Source organism: Piliocolobus tephrosceles, chromosome 1 (genome assembly GCF_002776525.5).
Source record: "Piliocolobus tephrosceles isolate RC106 chromosome 1, ASM277652v3, whole genome shotgun sequence".
In the NCBI taxonomy this organism is placed as follows: Eukaryota; Metazoa; Chordata; class Mammalia; order Primates; family Cercopithecidae; genus Piliocolobus; species Piliocolobus tephrosceles.
In genome coordinates, this window is record NC_045434.1 from 5,022,858 (window position 1) to 5,041,858 (window position 19,001).

Genomic DNA, 19,001 nt, shown 5'->3' on the forward strand with positions numbered 1-19,001 from the left:
CCTTTGTCAGTTTATGAATATTTTATCCCATTCTGTAGGTTTACCCTGTTGATAGTTTCTTTTGCTGTACAGATGCTCTTTAGTGTAATTAGGTCTCACTTGTCAATGTTTGGTTTTGTTCAATTGCTATTGAGGACTTAGTCATATAATATTTTCCAATGCCAATGTCTAGAATGGTGTTTCTTAGATTTTCTTCTAGGATTCTTATAGTTTGAGGTTTTACATTTAAATCTTTAATCAATATTGAATTAATTTTTGTATATGGTAAAAGATAGGGGTTCAGTTTCATTCCTCTGCATATGGCTCACCAGCCATCGAAGCACCATTTATTGAATAAGGAGTCCTTTCCCCATTGCTTATTTTTGTCAACCTTGCCAAAGATTAGATGATTGTAGGTGGGTGGCTTTATTTCTTTTCCATTGGCCTTTGTGTCTATTTTCTTGTACAGTGCCATGCTGTTTTGGTTACTGTAGCCTTACAGTATAGTTTGAAGTCAGGTAATGTGATGCCTCCAGCCTTCTTCTTTTTGTTTAGGATTGCTTTGCCTATTCTGGCTCCTTTTTGGTTTCTTGTGAATTTTAGCATAGTTTTTTTTTCCAGTTCTGTGAAAAATGATGTTGGTAGTTTGATAGGTATAGCCTTGAATCTGTAGATTGCTTTGGGCAGGCAAATATGGCTATTTTACTGATACTGATTCTTCCAATCCATGAGCATGGAATGTTTTTCCATTTGTTTGTGTCATCTGTGATTTCTTTTAACTGTGTTTTGTAGTCCTCCTTGTAATGATCTTTTACCTTATAGGTTAGATGTCTTCCTGGATATTTTTTGTGTGTGTGTGGCTATTATAAATGATTTGGCTCTCAGCTTGGATGTTATCAGTATATAGAAATGCTGCTGATTTTTGTACATTGATTTTCTCTCCTGAAACCTTGCAAAAATCATTTATCAGTTCTAATAGCCTTTTGGTGGAGGCCTTAGGGTTTCCTGAGTATTGAATCATCAGTAAAGAGAGATAGTTAGACTTTTTCTTTTCTCATTAGGATGCCTTTTTATTTCTTTCTTTTGCCTGATTTGCTCTGGCTAGCACTTTCCAGTACTATGTTGAATAGGAGTGGTGAGAGTGGGCATCCATATCTTGTTCCAGTTCTCAAGGAGAATGCTTCCACTTTTTGCCTGTTAGTATGATGTTGGCTGTGGGTTTGTCATAGATGGCGCTTATTATTTTCAGGTATGTTCCTTTGATGCCTAGTTTGTTTTATCATAAAGTAACGTTGGATTTTATTGAAAACTAATTTGGTTTATGTGGTGAATCACATTTATTGATTTGTATATGTTGAACCACCTTTGCATCCCAGGAATGACACCTACTTAATCATGGTGAATTAACTTTTTGATGTGTTCTTCAATTCAGTTTGCTAGTATTTTGTTGAGGATGTTTGCACCTATGTTCATCAGGGATATTGTCCTGTGATTTTCTTTCTTGTGTCTTTGCCAGGTTTTGGTATCAGGATGTTACTGGCTTTGTAAAATGATATTTTTGGAATAATTTCAGTAGAATTTTTACCAGCTCTTCTTTGTACCTCGCATAGAATTCAGCTGTGAATCTGTCTTGTTTGAGACTTTTTTGGCTGGTAGGTTTTTTTATTACTGTTTCAATTTTGGAACTCGATATTGGTCATTACAGTGTTTCAATTTCTTCCTCATTCAGTCTTGGGATATTGTGTGTTTCCAGGAATTTGTCCATTTCCTCTAGCTTTTCTTGTTCGTTTGTGTAGACACGTAGCCTCTGAGGACCTTTCGTATTTCTGTGGGATCAGTTGTAATGTAATCTTTGTCATTTCTGATTGTGGTTAGTTGTATCTTCTCTTTTCCTTTGTTAATCTCACTAGCAGTCTAGCAATGTTCCTTATCCTTTCAAAGAACCAACTTTTGGCTTCATCACTTCATTATGTGTATTTTTAGGTCTTAATTTCATTCCGTCCTGCTCTGATTTTAGTTATTTCTTTTCTTCTGCTAACTTATGGGTTAGTTTGTTCTTGTTTTCCTGGTTCCTCTAGATGTGATGTTAGAGTGTTAATTTGAGAACTTTCTTGTTTTGAGGTAGGTATTTAGTGCTTTCAGCTTTCCTCTTAACACTGCTTTTGCTGCATCCCTCGAATTTTGGTGTGTTGTGTACCTATTTTCATTTATTTCAAATAATATTTTTATTTCTGCCTTGATTTTGTTGTTTACCCAAAAGACATTCAGGAGCAAGATGTTTAATTTTCATGTAACTGCTGCATGGTTTTGAGATATCTTCTTGGTGTTGATTGCTGTTTTTATTCCACTATGGTCCAAGAGTATGGTTAGTATGATTTCAGGGTTGTTGTTTTTTCTTTTTTCTTTTAACTTTTTTTGAGACTTAAATTAAGGATGAGCATGTGGTCAATCTTGGAGTATTGTTCCGTGTGCACATGAGAAGAATGTATATTCTGTGGTTGATGGAGAGAGTACTCTGTAGATGGTTTTCAGGTTCGGTTGGTCAAGTGTTGAGTTTAAGTCCGGAACGTGTAAGTTTTCTGCCTCGATCTCACTAGTGCTAATGGGGTGCTGAACTCCCCCACTACTATTGTGTTGCTATTTATGTATTTTTGTAGATCTGATAGTGCTTGTTTCATGACTCCGGGTGCTCCAATATTGGGTGCATACACACATGTGAGATATATATATATATATGGAAGATATATACATATATGGAAGATATATATATATAGAAGATAGATATATGTGTGATAGTTAAATCTTCTCGTTGAATTGAACCCTTTATCATTACATAATACTCTGTCTTTTTTTAAAATTTACTGCTGTTAGTTTGAAGTCTGTTTTATCAGATGAAAGAATAGTGATTCCTGCTCTTGTTTTCCATTTGTGTGGTAGCTCTTTCTCCAAACCTTTACTTTGAGCCTGTGGGTGTCATTATGTATAAGATGGGTCTCTTGAAGATAGCCAGATGGAATGAGTCTTGTTTTTTTATCCAACATGCCACTCTGTGTCTTTTAAGTGAGGTGTTCAGACCATTTACATTCAAAGCTGATACTGTTATGTGATGTTTTGATCCTATCATGAAGTTATTAGCTGGTTGCTTTATACTTTCCAGTGTGTGGTTGCTTTATAGGGTCTGAGGGCTATATACTTACAGGCGTTTTTGTGGTAGCATTTATTTTTCTTTTGTTTCCACAATTGGAACTCTCTTAAGGATCTCTCATAAGGCTGATCTAGTCATAACAAATTCCCTTAGTGCTTGTCTTTTGTCTGGAAAAGATTTTACTTCTCCTTCACTTATAAAGCTTAGATTGGCAAGATTTGAAATTCTTTGTTGGAATTTCTTTCTTTTTCTTTTTTTCTTTTTCTTAAGAATGCTAAAAATAGGCCTCCAATCTCTCCTGGCTGGTAAGGTTTCTGCTGAGAAGTTGACTGTAGGCCTAATGGCATTCCCTTTGATCTGCCCTTTTTTTCTAGCTGCCTTTAAGATGTTTTTTTTTTTTCTTTAGTGTTTACCTTGGACAATTTGGTGACAATGTGCCTTGGTGATGTTTATTTTGTGTAGTATCTCACAACTGTACTCTGGATTTCTTATATCTGGATGTATACCTCCCTAACAAGATTACCAAAGTTTTCTTGCGTTGTTTCCTCAAATATATTTTCCACATTGTTTACTTTTTCTTCTTCTTTCTCAGAAATACCAGTAATTTGTAGGTTTTATCACTTTTTGTAATCTCTTATTTCTTGAATGCTTTATTCATTTTTTAAAATTATTTTTTCTTTATTTTTGTCTGACTGGATTAGTTTGAAATACTGGTCTTCAGGCTCTGCAAGTCTTTTTTCTGCTTGATCCGGTCTATTGTTAAAACTTTCAGTTGTATTTTGAAATTCCTTATGTGATTTTTTTCAATTCCAGAAAGTCTGATTGATTTCTCTTAAAGATGCTTATTTCTTCCTTCATTTCCTGGATTACTTTAGAAGTATTTTTTGGTTGATATTCAGCCTTGTCTTGGATCTCATTGGGCTTACTTGGAATCCATACTTTGAATTCTTTATCTGTCATTTCTCAGTTTCCATTTTGGTTAGAGATCATTTCTGAAGAGCTAGTGTGATCCTTTGGTGGTATCACTACATTCAGATTTTTCATAGTGCTAGAATTCTTATGCTGCTTTTTTCTTATCTGGAGACCCTAACACTTGTAACTTTTGTAATTATTTTCATGCGGGTAGGATTTTTTTCTTTTCTTTCCCTATAATTTTATTATATATTTTTCTCCTTTCCCTTTTCTTCCCCTCCCTTCAGGATGTGACCATAGAGAATTCTGGGTAGGGTCTTTGACTTTGTTTCTTTAGTCGTCTGTGCTTCTTTTGGCCAATTTTATTGTGGGCTGTGGCATTTGACCTGCAAGCCTGTAGATGGCACTTAGAGGTAAGAGCCAACTGCAGCCAGCATGGCTTAGTGTATACCTTGATACTTGTTTACTGGCAGAAGTTCTTTGTTGCCATAGGCAATAGCCAATTCATGGAATGTACCATAGTCTGAGCTCACTGCCCAGCCCCAGGGTTGGGGGTTGGCAGAGGGCAGGAACGGCAGGCAGGGCCAGACCCGACAGGTCCACGTACAGGTCCCCTGATGACAGACACAGGCACTAGTGCCAGTGGAGAGTTCAGTGCGTGGCCACCAAGGGCCCAGAGACGTGCCTAGTAGCGTAGCTGGGAAACCTCCTCAGCCCCAAGTTCTCTGCACAGGGATAGGGAATGGTCTAAACTTCTAGTCCAGGAGAGTAGGTGCTCAGGCTACCTGGACCATGGAGCAGAGGCCCCCTGCACCAAGATCTCTGCATAGGAGGGGTGGGGTGACTTGAACTCCAGGAGCAGGCAAGCAGGTGCTCTGCATGCCTGGAGATCTGCCTGCGTGTGGAGCAGAGAGAGCTCTGCTCCACCATCACCTGTGTCCAGGAGGAGTGCCGTGGCTTCGGCTGCTGAACTAGGCAAATGGTTTCTCTGGATGCCGGAGATATGCTTGGAGATGTCGCAGCAAGGGCCCTACTGCACCACGATCTCATGAGAACAGAGTGGGGTACCCAGCAATGGCACACGCAAGTCTGTTCCAGGTTGCCAACCTGGTCGTGACTGCAAGTTTTGCAGCCCAGGAGAAACTGCAGCTTTAGCAGCTCTCCTGCTGCCCCAGGCTTGCAACTTGGGAACGCACAATTCTAGCCGTGTTGTTGGGACACTTTCCACAGTTTGGGCTGTGAAGCCCCTGTCCCACTCCAGAGCAGGTGTCTTCATCTCTGGTCCAAGACTGACATACCTGTGCAGCCACACTGCTGGGTCACCAAGGAATGGCTGACTTTCTACGTGCCCAAATTAAAAACATCGTCCTGCTCTTTTTCCCGGGGCTGGGAAAATGCCTGCAGCTTTTCCCCTCACGGTGACTCCAAGCCACTCCCCAGGTCAGCTCCAGGATTGAGAGAAACGAAGTGCTCTCCCTAGGCCTGGGTGGCTGGGATCCCCAGTGGAAGGGTGAGTCACAGAGGGAGGCTCCCTGCCTCTCGCACGCACTGGGGCTTCGCTTCACGTTTATCAGCTGGATGCCATCACTGGGGCTATTTGCAAGCCTTCTCCTCTCTGGGATCTGGGGTGTACTTCATGATTCCAGTACATTCCTGTTTCCCTTCTTGAATTACAGCTCACACAGTTTATCTTTATCTTGCTATGTCCAAGTGGCTGAGCCGTGCAGAAAGCCTCCAATCCACCATCTTGGGGAAAAGCGAAAAGTCTATTTCTTCCATTTCCTTTATGCTTAGAAAATTATTCTTCATCTTGAGACTTCATAACTACTTATACATGTTTTCTAGTTTTTAATTTTGTATTTGACTAATACATACGAATTTTGTTATGATATGAGGTGAAAATTACATTTTATGCTTCTTCAGAGTTAATTATTGTTGCACTATTTATTAGTCATTTTCCCATAATCCTTATCATATATTGTCATGTTCAAGTATTCTGTATTAAATTTTTATAACCTAAAATAACCTGTTCCTTGCTTCATTATTTCTTTGGTCTTTAATTTGTGTGCCTATTCCATATGAATTGTAGTTATATAGGTCAATTTCTTTAGACAAACCTTTTTCTTGAAGGCACTATTTAATAGGTTGCACCAAAAACCTTCTGGTTCAATAATACCCTAGCTCACCTCATTCAGTTTTTCTAAAGGAATGGTGTATTATTTCTACCTTCACATTCTCTTTTCAGCCCACCTAAATATGACAACTTACCTTTGAAAATTAACAGATGACCTAATTCCTAAGTTCAGCAAAAATGTTCCTGTCTTTCTGGAACTTTATTTTCCCTTCACTTCTTGTATTCTTGCTTCCTTTTTTTACATCTCTTAGTATTCCATGTCAACGTCCTGTTTTGCTTCTTTTTTCTGTCCTATGTATAGTAGTACCCTAAGATTCTACCTTCACTCATCTTTTCAGTTTTTACTGAATTCCTAGACTATTCTTTGCTTTCTTGGTCTTAACAATATCCTTTCTATGAATGATTCCCATATCTACCTTCATGACCTTGCAAAGCTGTGTTATCAAATGCCTATCTAGATACCAGCATGTCAAAATAAAACCCATTGCTCCTCTGTCCCCATTCCCATTCTTTTCCTTTATATCAGCATCTACTCAGTCAGCCATAGAAAAACCTCAACATTGTTGATTTCTCCCTTGACCCAAGTGGTAAAAGCTAGTTCCCTCTGGAATATTGATTCTCCTTAAATGTCCGTTACTACTACCTTAGTTGATGTCCCTCAGAAGCTTTCTGCGAGCTCAAATATAACTTCCGATATTTCTAAACATGCTTATTCTTTAAGTGTCTTCTCTGCTTTATAGTAATTACCTTAATTTCAGTAGAAAAGTTTATGTATCCGGCTCTTGTAACCAGATAGTGATGTCCTTACGGATTGGTACGGTTTTCTCTCATTGTGTCTGCAGCTTTTCACAACAGTGGTGTCAGTAACTTTTTTGTTATAGTTTAAAAATTGTTTAGCAGGCTATAGTCTCAGGCATTTTTAGTTGATTCTCTCATTTTCACCCCAATTGCCTTTTTAAAATTATGCTAATTATTTCATTTTATTTTTAAGTTCCAGGGTACATGTGCAGGATGTGTAGGTTTGTTACATAGGTAAATGTGTGCCATGGTGATTTGCTGCACCTATCAACCCATCACCTAAGTATTAAGCCTAGCATGCATTAACCGTTTTTCCTGATGATCTCCCTCCCATGGCTCCGCCCCACAAGCCCTAATGTGTGGTGGTGTTCTCCCTGTGACCAGGTGTTCTCATCGTTCAGCTCCCACTTATGAGTGAGAACATGCGGTGTTTGGTTTTCTGTTCCTGCGTTAGTTTGCTGAGGATAATGGCTTCCAGCTCCATTCATGTCCCTGCAGAGGACATGAGCTCATTCCTTTTTATGGCTGCATAGCATTCCATGGGTTATATGTACTACATTTTCTTTATCCATCTATCATCGATGGGCACTTGGGTTGATTCCATGACTTTGCTATTGTGAATAGTGCTGCAATGAACATATGCATGCATGTATCTTTGTAGTAGAATGATTTGTATTCCTTTGGGTATATACCCAGTAATGAAATTGCTGGGTCAAAGGGTATTTCTGGTTCTAGATCTTTGAGGAATTGCCACACTTGTCTTCCACAATGGTTGAACTCATTTACATTCTCACCAACAGCGTAAAAGCGTTCCCATCTCTCTGTAGCCCTGCCAGCATCTATCGTTTCATGACTTTTTAATAATCACCATTCTGACTAATGTGAGATGGTATCTCATTGTGGTTTTCATTTTCATCCTCTAATCATCAGTGATGTCGAGCTTTTTTTCACGTGTTTGTTGGTTACATAAATGTCTGCTTTTGAGAAGTGTCTGTTCACATCCTCTGCCCACTTTTGAATGGGGTTGTCCTTTTCTTGTAAATTTGTTTAAGTTCCTTGTAGATATTAGACCTTTGTCAGATGGCTAGGTTGCAAAAATTTTCTTCCATTCTGTAGGTTGTCTGTTCACTCTGATGGTAGTTCCTTTTGCTGTGCAGAAGCTCTTTAGTTTAATTAGATCCCATTTGTCAATTTTTGCTTTTGTTGCAATTGCTTTTGATGTTTTCATCATGAAATATTGCCCATATCTATGTCCTGAATGGTATTGCCTAGATTTTATTCTAGGGTTTTTATAGTTTGGGGTTTTACATTTGTCTTTAATCCATCTTGAGTTAATTTTTGTGTAAGGTATAAGGAAGGGGAGTTTCAGTTTTCTATACATGGCTAGCTAGTTCTCCCAGCACCATTTATTAAATAGAGAGTCTTGGCCAGACGTGGTAGCTCATGCCTGTAATCCCAGCACTTTGAGAGGCTGAGGTGGGCAGATCACTTGAGGTCAAGAGTTTTGAGACCAGCCTGGCCAACATGGTGAAATCCCATCTCTACTAAAAATATAAAAATTAGCCCAGTATGGTAGCACATGACCATAAATCTCAGCTACTTAGGAGGCTGAGGCAGAAGAATTGCTTGAACTTGTGAGGTAGAGGTTTCTGTGAGCCGAGATCATGCCACTGCACTCCAGCCTAGGTGACAGGGCAAGACTCTGTCTCAATCAATCAATCAATCAGTCAATAGGGAGTCCTTCCCTATTGCTTATTTTTGTCAGATTTGTTAAAAATCAAATGGTTGTAGATACTTGGTCTTATTTCTGAGTTCTCTGTTCTGTTCCATTGGTTTATGTGTCTGTTTTTGTTACCAGTACCATGCTGTTTTGGTTACTGTAGCCTTGTAATATAGTTTGAAGTCAGGTAGTGTGATGGCTCCAGCTTTGTTCTTTTTGCTTAGGATTGTCTTGGCTCTACGGGTTCTTTTTTGGTTCCATATGAATTTTAAAATCGTTTTTTATAATTATGTGAAGAATTTCAATTGTAGTTTATTATGAATAGCATTGAATCTATAAATTACTTTGGTCATTATGGCCATTTTCCCAGTATTGGTTCTTTGCATTCATTAGCCTGGAATGTTTTCCCTTTGTCTGTGTTCTCTCTTATTTCCTTGAGCTATAGTTTGTAGTTCTCCTTAAAGAGGTCCTCCACTTCCCTTGTTAGCTGTATTTCTAGGTATTTTATTCTCTTTGTGGCCGTTGTGAATGGGAGTTCATCCATGATTTGGTTCTCTGTTGTTGGTGTATAGGAATGCTTATGACTTTTGCACATTGATTTTCTATCCTCAGCCTTTGCTGAATTTGCTTATCAACTTAAGAAGCTTTTGGGCTGAGAGGATGGGATTTTCTAGATACAAGATCATGCCATCTGCAAACAAAGACAATTTTACTTCCTCTTTTCCTATTTGAATGCTCTTTATTTTTTTCTCTTGCCCGATTGCCCTGGCAGCATTTCCATAACTGTGTTGAGTAGGAGTGGTGAGAGAGGGCATCTTTGTCTTGTGCTGGTTTTCAAGGAGAATGTTTCTGGCTTTTGCCCATTCAGTGTGATATTTGCTATGGGTTTGTCATAAATAGCTCTTATTATTTTGATGTATGTTCCTTCAATATCTAGTTTATTAAGAGTTTTTAACATGAAGCAATGTTGAATTTCATTGAAGGCCTTTTCTGTGTCTATTGAGATAATCATGTGTTTTTTGTGTTCTGTTTATGTTATGAATTACATTCATTGATTTGTGTATGTGGAACCAAATTATGCTAATTTTTAACCTAAAATTCTTTCATACTTCTTATCTACAGAAAAAACATTCATGCTTATATCATGTTAGTAAAGATCCTAACCAATCTGATCTCATCTTTTTTTCCAGAAATCCCATTATTTCTCTGAGTGTATATTATTTTTTGTATACAGGTGTTCCCTACATATATTTTCTTGTCATTTGTATTTTTCCTCTTTGGTATTAATGCGTTCCAAATTTTTATTAATCACCTACTATGTGCAGGTACTGTCCTAGGCTGTGTTGGAAATACAAATGAATAAAACTTGAGTAGCACTTTTTTGGGGATTTTTCCCTTAAATTTTCCATTTATGAAAAACCCATTCTTCAAAACTTAAGTAAAGCTTTTTCTTGTCTATCCAGTCTGCTCACATGATGCCAGCACAGATTAATCCCTCTTTGCCTTCAAAGTACTTTTAATATCTGAGTTATGAAATTTATCACAACCCTCTTTTTTTTAAATCAATACCTGTATCCTCTTCATTCATAATGCTTAATGGCAGGAATTATGTCTTTTGTTTAAACCACTTTGTCGAGTTACGATTGATATACAAAATGCTATATATATTTAATAGAAACAACTTGATGAGTATGGAGTTAAGTGTATACTCATGAGGACGTTGCCATAGTCAATGCTTGTGAACATAAGAGATTCCTCTTATCATCGTATTCCCTCTTTTTCTTTTCCAGTGCCCAGCAGTGACTTTAAAATAATTGATACTCACTAAATGAATGCTGAATTGAAAAGTTGATTGAGAGCCAAAGTAGAAACCGAGAAGGATTATCCAGAAAGTGAGGAGGCAAATCAGGAGAGTGTCGTATTACCAAAGCCCAGAAACGTGTTTCAAGAAAGAGGGCAGTAGGTGATGTCCTAAGCTTCAGAATTGGAAGAAGCAGTGCAGACTGTAAATAGATTATTGGATTTGGCGATTAAGAGGTTGTTGGTTATCTTAAGAATAAGTTCCATAAAGTAGTAAGGGTACACATCAGATAGCAGACTGAGAAGTAAATTCTTTCCCTTAAATATAATTTTTAGCTGATATTTTTATAGAAGTTGGCTGGCAGACACATTGAAGATACATAGTCTAAATAAAGATCTAGAATCTTGCATATATTATATTGATTTAGGGAGGATCCATATTTTTTGTAAAGTTAAATGAGTAGATAGTGGACTTGACATTCTTTTAAGAAAATTTAGAAACCTAATCACTATTTTCATCTCGTTAGAAGTCTACCACAACTCCACATAGAGATCACACAATCTTCTCATCAAAGTCAGTGATATTTTGCATGGCAGAAATTATTTTAACCTGGAAAATGTGGCTCCTTCTACTTTCTATCCTTGTTAGGCTGATAATAGATAGTATATATCTAGCTATATAAAATGAATGAATTTTTAAAACTATCCCTGAGTAATTGTATAAATGATTTGATTTTTCACATACTATATTTGATTATTTGGAAGACATACTTAAAATTGCTGTAATCAGAATGCCTTTAGAATAGATCATGTGTTATAGTTTTAACTGACAACCTTTTTTTCCTTGGTATTTTATAAAATGATGATGCAGCCCCAATTGGTAGCATATGAGATTTGATAAAATACTGTAATATAGTAGGAAGCATTACAGTTTAGAGACTGCAAAAATATTTTAGTTTTAATACAATTATTGTTGTGGTACACTTTTTGGGGCTATAGGTGAGATCTCTCTCTCTCTCTCTCTCTGTTTACCCTGCCAATGGGTCATGCATAAAGCCATAAAGCTTGTCTTAATAATACGCTGTTAAGCGAAGGTGAGGGTGGGAATGGGGAAGAATAAATCTTAGTTAACCATAATTAACCATAATTAGTTAATCTTAGTTAACCATAATTTTCATTATGTAGAAACCTTACGAGTCAATGATCCATGTAAGGGAATAATTTCTGATCTTGCTGTCAAGAGTACATTGACTGATTGGTTCATTTTTTTTCACAGATGTGTATTGTATATCTATTAATAACATGATACCTGGCAATTTACTCAGCACTGTGAACAATCTTTCATTGTTCTAAGCATGTTTCAACAACAAAGATTGATAGTCAATTCCTAGTGCCTGAAACCTGGTCTTTCTTCATGTATGTTGTCCAATTGAGAGATAATATTAGTAGTTTCTTTAATGAAGAAGTGGCCTATTGGAGAGCTGGGTGCTTGGTCACAGTAAGCACCCAGTGAATGTTTGTTGACTATCATATGGTATATGTTTTAAGTGGTTAACTAGGAAATGGATGGGCTTAATAGTTTTAAGTGATTACATGAGAAAGGATTGGCATTGTAGCTAATTATTACTGAAAATAGAATATACATTGAGAACTGTGATGGGAATAATGGATGTTTCTCAGTTCCTTTTGGGCATTACTAGTTTCTCATCATAGAAAATGTCAATAATTTGACATTGTCAATAATTTGACTATCTTCAATAATAATTTGACTTTGACTTTGAAAATATTTCTAGAGATACCATGATAAATCAAAAATTGTGGAATATAACAAGTTCACATAAATCAGTTTCAGCAAATTGGCAGTATTGTCTTTGAAATCAAATAATTAAGTAGAAAATATATCTATGCTTGTGTTCATTTATTTTAGTAATGTCTCAATACCTAATCCTTGAAGAGTGAAGCAACAGTATAGTGAGAGGGAAATTGCAATCTGATGATGCATACTTTTTTCCTCTGGTAACTGAAGGTTAAATGGGTAGCAAGCAGAATGCCTTAAACAAGATTGGTATATTGATTAAAACGCTGATTTAACAGCTCGCAGTTTCCCCTTGGAAACCTGGAAAAGATAAGGCAGCTGCTGTCTAGGAGTGCTCAGTGTCCACTGAGAGTACACTATCTATCATCACAATATGGTGATGAGAGGTGTTTTATGTTTGTGTTAATTTCCCCCACTAAATCAGTAATTATTACAATCCTGTCCCTGCTGTTTACCCTGCAGCTGTTTTTCCATTTGTCGAGAGAGCGGGTGTTCTCTGAGGACCGCACACGTTTCTATGGTGCAGAAATTGTCTCTGCCTTGGACTATCTACATTCCGGAAAGATTGTGTACCGTGATCTCAAGGTAAAAAAAAAAAAAAATGTAATCAAAATTTGTTTTTGCAGAGACTATAGGGACAAACATAAAGTAATTACAAAGTTATACAGTTTTGAGAAAAGCAGATTTAGTTGGGAAAAAAGCACTATGTTTAAAAATTTAGTTCACTACATTTGAAGGAAATTTTATTCACTAACATGTATGTAGTTGATTTATGTGTGAGTTTTTGATTTGCAAAGTAATTTCTACTTGACTGCTCTGATCAAATAAAAATGTTAAACATGATTAAGTCAAATAACTTTACAAGTTACATTTAAAACAAGTTTTATTATGTTTACAGAAATGTTTTATGAAGAAACATAGTAAGACTATTGGAAGGAACATATTCATTTTGATTTTAACATTGACTTTGGGTAGTTTTAAATACCTGAAGCATTTTAACATAATAACCATTTATTAATGTGCCTAGTTTTTTATTTATGAAAGCACTCTGTTTGTTCTGTTGGTAATAGTGTCTTGACTGCTCTGAGTTCCATTATGACGAAACCCTTAGGATAGCTCAGGATTGGCAAACTTTCTGTAAAGGGCAGATAAAATAATTTAGGCTTTGATGTTCGTATCGTCTCTTTTGCAAACTACTCAACTCCATCGGTGTAGTGTAAAAGCAGCCTCGGATAGTATGTAAATGAATATGTTTGGCTATGTTCCAGTAAACGAAATAGGCGATGGGCTCAGTTTAGTCCACAGGTTGTCATTTGTTGATCCCTGGAGTAACTCATACAAGGTAATAGTAATTCTCATGACAGTGTTATGAATTAGGTTGACTACATTAAAGGAATTTGTGCCACGACACATTTTGAATAAATTCTAGTTGTTACAGTCTTACTTTTGTGAGAAGCAAATCGTATATAAAATTTGACACAGAATTGCCTTATTGATCAAATACTATTTCATGTAACATAATGATTGGTAGAAACAGAAGTTACATGAGGCTTTTATGAAATTCTGTTTTGTTTGAAATGAGATATATAGAAGCTATAAGATGTTGTTATAGGAAAAACTGAACTATGTACCTATAAGACATCTAGATCAGAGATGACCAACTGTCTAAGTGCCAAAACAGGCTACAGATTAATACAAATTAGTAGTTTGATTGTATTTAGCCTGAATCTTTTTATAACTAGGAATATGGCAGAATTCAGCATTCGTGTTATCTGCATGGTCAGATAATCCTATACTGTCTAAATGTCTTAAATATCAATTTTTCTGAAGGAATTAGTTATGTGGTATGACAAAATATGAGTTAACTTTCCAAATATACTTAGAAGTAGTTAGCTCTGCTCTTCCTCAGTCCACTTCTCGCATTCCCACTACGTGTTTTATGAATCCTATTTGTAGGGGTGAAAAGGGGAAGGATAGAAACAGGGAGGCTTAGATTTAGGGAAATTAGAACAATTTTAAAGTAATAGGTAACATCCAGAAAGCTTAAATTCAAAAGATTGAATTATTAGCTTAAAGACTGCTAAAGATTGCAGTATCGATTATGGTCTTGGTCAGTATTTCTTTAATCATTTCTGATCAAATGAATCAACATATGGGTGTGTGTGTGTGTGTATGTATTTTTGTTGTTGTTGTTGAGATGGAGTCTTGCTCTGTTACCAGGCTGGAGTGCCGTGGTGCCATCTTGGCTCACTGCAACCTCCAACTCCCTGGTTCTGGTGATTCTCCTGCCTCAGCCTCCTGAGTAGCTGGGATTATAGGCACGTGCCACCACGCTCAGCTAATTTTTGTATTTTTAGTAGAGACGGGGTTTCACCAAGTTTGGCTAGTCTTGATCTCATGACCTCGTGGTCCGCCCACCTCAGCCTTCCAAAATGCTGTGATTAGGCATGAGCCACTGTGCCCAGCCAACATATTGGTATATTGAAGCTCATTAAGTGAGTTCCACTGCCCCATTCTTTCTGATGAGGGAATTAGACTAAATTTGTTAAACTGTAATATAAAGTACTTACTTTATATATGAATATCAGTCAGTCAGTTACCAAATGCACAATTCACCAACTTTACTTGACAATTAAGTGGTCTCTGCTCCCTGAGTTTATTTCTTAAAAAAAAATAGCCTCAACTTAAAGATCTAAGTATATATTTAGCATAGGACAGAAACTGTAAAGGGACACCTAGAAAAATCCATGTAACATAAGAAATCTAACATCCAAAACTTACACAAATGTTATTTGTATCCATAGTAACATGATTATTTATAATACAATGACATATTTTAGGTAAGATCACAGAAATTTCGAGCTGGTCTTTAATTTATAGGTGATGTCCTTCAAACCTAGAGGCCTAGTAAATGACTTACTAAAAGTAATGGCCTAAGTTGATAGCAGTAAGAATGTTTGGAACTCATGAATCCTAGCTCCTTATTGAGTGTTCTTGTCACTATATCATTCTGACTTCTAGAGTTGAAATGAAATTATAGTGGGGGGATGCATATGGGGGGTGCATTGGATTAACTTTGGGAATCTTTGTAAGCCTAAACTGCAGATTAAACTGCAGAAGGTAAGAGAATGAGTGTTTCAAATATATTTATACCAGATGTATTAAAGAACATTATCATGAACTGATTTAGGTACTCGCTTTGATCAGTCTCAGATTTGTCTCTGTTCTCATTACTAATAACTTTGACTTTGTCCAAATGCAAATCCAATTGCTCTGCCTGCAGTAGCAGCACTTCTCAAGTAAATCCATACCCGTTTGCCACTGTCTCATTCAGCATTGGAGACACTTCTTTTATGTGCAGGTTAACTTAAGATAATTTTATCAGTTCCTGTTTCCTAATAAATTAGTGTTTATAGCAACAGAAAAATTATTGAAGGCTTCATTGTACTTTAGAAAGTAAGTTCATTTAATTTGTCAATACACATCATGTAATGAAGGTTTATTTTTATTAAGGACCTAAATTCCTTGTGATTACTTAAGGAAAACTGCTGTTGCTTCATGATTGCCTAAAAATTCGAAGAAATCTCTTCAAAGACTTCTTCAGTAGTGCAAATTGTATGTTAAAATCTTCTTTTCTGCTTAGCTCTTATTTTACAAATACAACCAATGACCATGGCCATCTAAGCACAGCGTAGGCTGAATGGGGTTATTTGCAAAGGTGAATATAACGATACTGGAATTCATTAAGAATTAATTTCTCGCTAGTTTATGGGAGAAAATAATACATAAGTTGTTGTTATATCCTATTTGTAGAACACCTAATCTTGTTTCCCACCTAATGTGAGAATAGTTAACCGTTTACAGTATTAATATGAGAAAGCACCAAATAAATTTAGATACTTTCTAACACTCAGTAATGGCACGAAGGGGTGACTTCAGGGAGTTTTACCATAGCCCTCCTTGTCCTTGTCAGCTCCTTCATGTTCACCTCAAGTAAATGCAGTTTGGATGGGAAAAGCATGCTTGCTTTGCTTGCTGAGTCTCAAGACACTTTCCCCAGCTCCCACTGCTAACCGGACGGTCACTGGATTCCTCCTATATAGAAATCTTAAGCCACTGCTCTTCATTCCTTCCACTTCTAAAATCAAATTGTACTGGTATTCGACTATGTTCCTTATTCATAATAAATTTCTAAATAGCCTGGCAACCTATTTGGGGTTGATTTACATGATGAGTCCTTTTCTGGATTAAGAGGTTGAAGTGAAGAAACGTTTCTGTTTCGGAATTTCAGCACACTTTCCTCATTCCATGGTCATTCAGTTTCTGCAGGTCAGCTTGTGACATTTTGGCACTGGATGCCCATAAACTTAAACCTGCAATTTTCAGAGTAGGAATTCCTTACTACCTTCTTGGGCCTGAGTGAGTCTTGGTGCCTAAAACTGAGTTTGATGTATGTGGGCTCAAATGCAGTGTTAAGAGTGAGTGACAGGAATTGTTTATTGCTGTTGCTGCAGTAGTCATCGGAGCCCTCAGGAACTGCTATTTTCATTCCTTTGGTTAATCACAATGTCAGTCATTTAATTAAAATGATACTATATGTATGGTGTTTTTAAACTTTGAAATATTTAGTCTGGCCTACATTCAAGCATAGCTTCTCAGATTGGGTGCTACAAACAGGTTACAACCGTGCCTTGGCAGAGAAGCCTCCAGGCCAGTGACTTCTGGTTTCAAGTATCTTGTCCAGTGAACCTAGTATGCCCCACCACTTTCAATCTTTATTTTACTGTGAAGTGTAAAAGGTTGGGAAGCATTGTATTAAGACAGCTAGGATTTTTAAAGTTTAATTTTATGCTAGCCATCAACAGGAACAGGAGGAAACATAGTAATTTTTGTTACAATTTCGTGCCCACTGAGCACAGGAAAAAAGGTTTTAAAATCTACCATTTCTTCATATATGCACTGAATCCAGACCTTCAAGATTGACTGTGAATATCACACAGATGCATGTAAAGTTGCGTAAATGCAGAGTACCTGAGCAGTCAGTGACAATATGCATTACATATTATGTGGCTAACAAAGGGAAGCAGGAAAGTGATTTAGAAGAGAAGACTAAAGAAAGATCATTTGTAAATATTTTTATTCCTCCTTTACACAGTAGAAAGATTCCTAAAAATGTATGACTACTGTAAATAATGTAAATACTGCTTACATTATGTTAGTGTTCAATGAACCAACACAGTGATTTCCAGATGTTACTGATATATCTAGGCCATTGATACGCTTTGGAAAGACTTTCTGTGCAGTCTGCAGGTTTACGAATCACCCTGCTAATGGTTCCTGTATTTTACAGAAACTCCATTAATGCATCCTGAGTAAAATTATCATGTATTGTATAACAGAACTGGACATTTTATTATCTCCTGATTTATCTTTATACAAGATTAGATTTGGGGATATTGTTTTTTAAGCTAATGCGTCTCTATTTCATACTTTTGGTGGACGAGTTTCAGTTATTCATGCTCAGCAAAATGACGTTTTAGGGTGGTGAGAGAACACAAAATAATTGATAGAAGAATGTGGACACTACTTCAAAATAACTGAGAAATTATGAGGCTGGGCACAGTAGCTTAAGTTTGTAATCCCAGCACTTTGGGAGGCAGAGTGGGCTGACTTGTTTGAACCCAGGAGTTTGGGACCAGCCTGGGCAACGTGGCAAAATACTATCTCTTAGAAAAGAGAAAGAAAGAAAGAAAGAAAGAAAGAGAGAAAGAGAGAGAGAGAGAAAGAAAGAAAGGGAGGGAGGAAGGGAGGGAGGGAGGAAGGAAGGAAGGAAACAAAAACTAGCGGGGCATGGTAGTGGTGCACGCCTGTGTACTCAGGAGGCTGAGGCGGGAGGATCAATTGAGCCTGGGAGGTTGAGGCTACAGTGAGCAGTGATTGTGCCACTGCACTCCAGCCTAGGCAACAGAGCAAGACCCTGTCTCAAAAAAAGAAAGAAAGAAAGAAAGAAGGAAAGAAGGAAAGAAGAAAGAAAGAAAGAAAATTATAAAACATTTGTGTTTTTTTTTTTTTTTTGAGACAAGATTTCACTCTGTCACCCAGGCTGGAGTACAGTGGCACCATCTCTGCATATAGCAACCTCCCCACACACCTGGGGCTCAAGTGACCCTCCCGCTTCAGCCTCCAGAGTAGCTTGGACCACAAGCACATGCCATCACGCACAGTTAATGTTTTCTATTATTGATAGAGACGGGGTTTCACCATGTTGCCCAGGCTGGTCTCGAACTCCTGAGCTCAAGCAGTCTGCCTGCCTCAGCCTCCCAAATTGTTGGGATTACAGGCATGAGCCGCTGTGCCCAGCCTGTGTTTTGTTACTTAAAATAAATTATTGCATATGGAAAAGTATTTTTAATGCAGTCATTTTGCCGACAGAAATGTTTTATGAGGTTCCACTCTTGAACTTTGTTCTTTTCTTTAAAATACAGTGTTGTTTAGAAGAGCCCACATCATGACGATTTACAAATAAACCATGTTTTAAGGAAAGATCAGTTCATTTATTCAGTTTTTATAGGATGTTAAATTTGCCTTTAACGTCTCATTTAATTTTCAAAACTATCACATTGGATTGTTACTCTTACTTACTTTTGTTTTATAGATGAAATTGAAGCACGTAGAAATTAATAATATACCCACGGTC

General features: G+C 37.1%; 1 protein-coding gene across 8 annotated transcripts in view; it reads left to right on the forward strand.

Annotated features, from left to right (window-relative positions):
* Positions 1-19,001, forward strand: part of AKT3 (AKT serine/threonine kinase 3) — a 373,403-nt gene that overhangs the window by 269,370 nt on the left and 85,032 nt on the right. For all 8 annotated transcript variants that reach the window (XR_002732370.3, XM_023216162.2, XM_023216163.3 and 5 more), the window contains one exon: positions 12,767-12,889. Coding sequence is in view for 7 of the 8 variants with exons in the window: in XM_023216162.2 (XP_023071930.1) it covers positions 12,767-12,889 (123 nt within the window). In the remaining variant the exon portion in view is untranslated. The remainder of the gene's footprint in view (positions 1-12,766; positions 12,890-19,001) is intronic.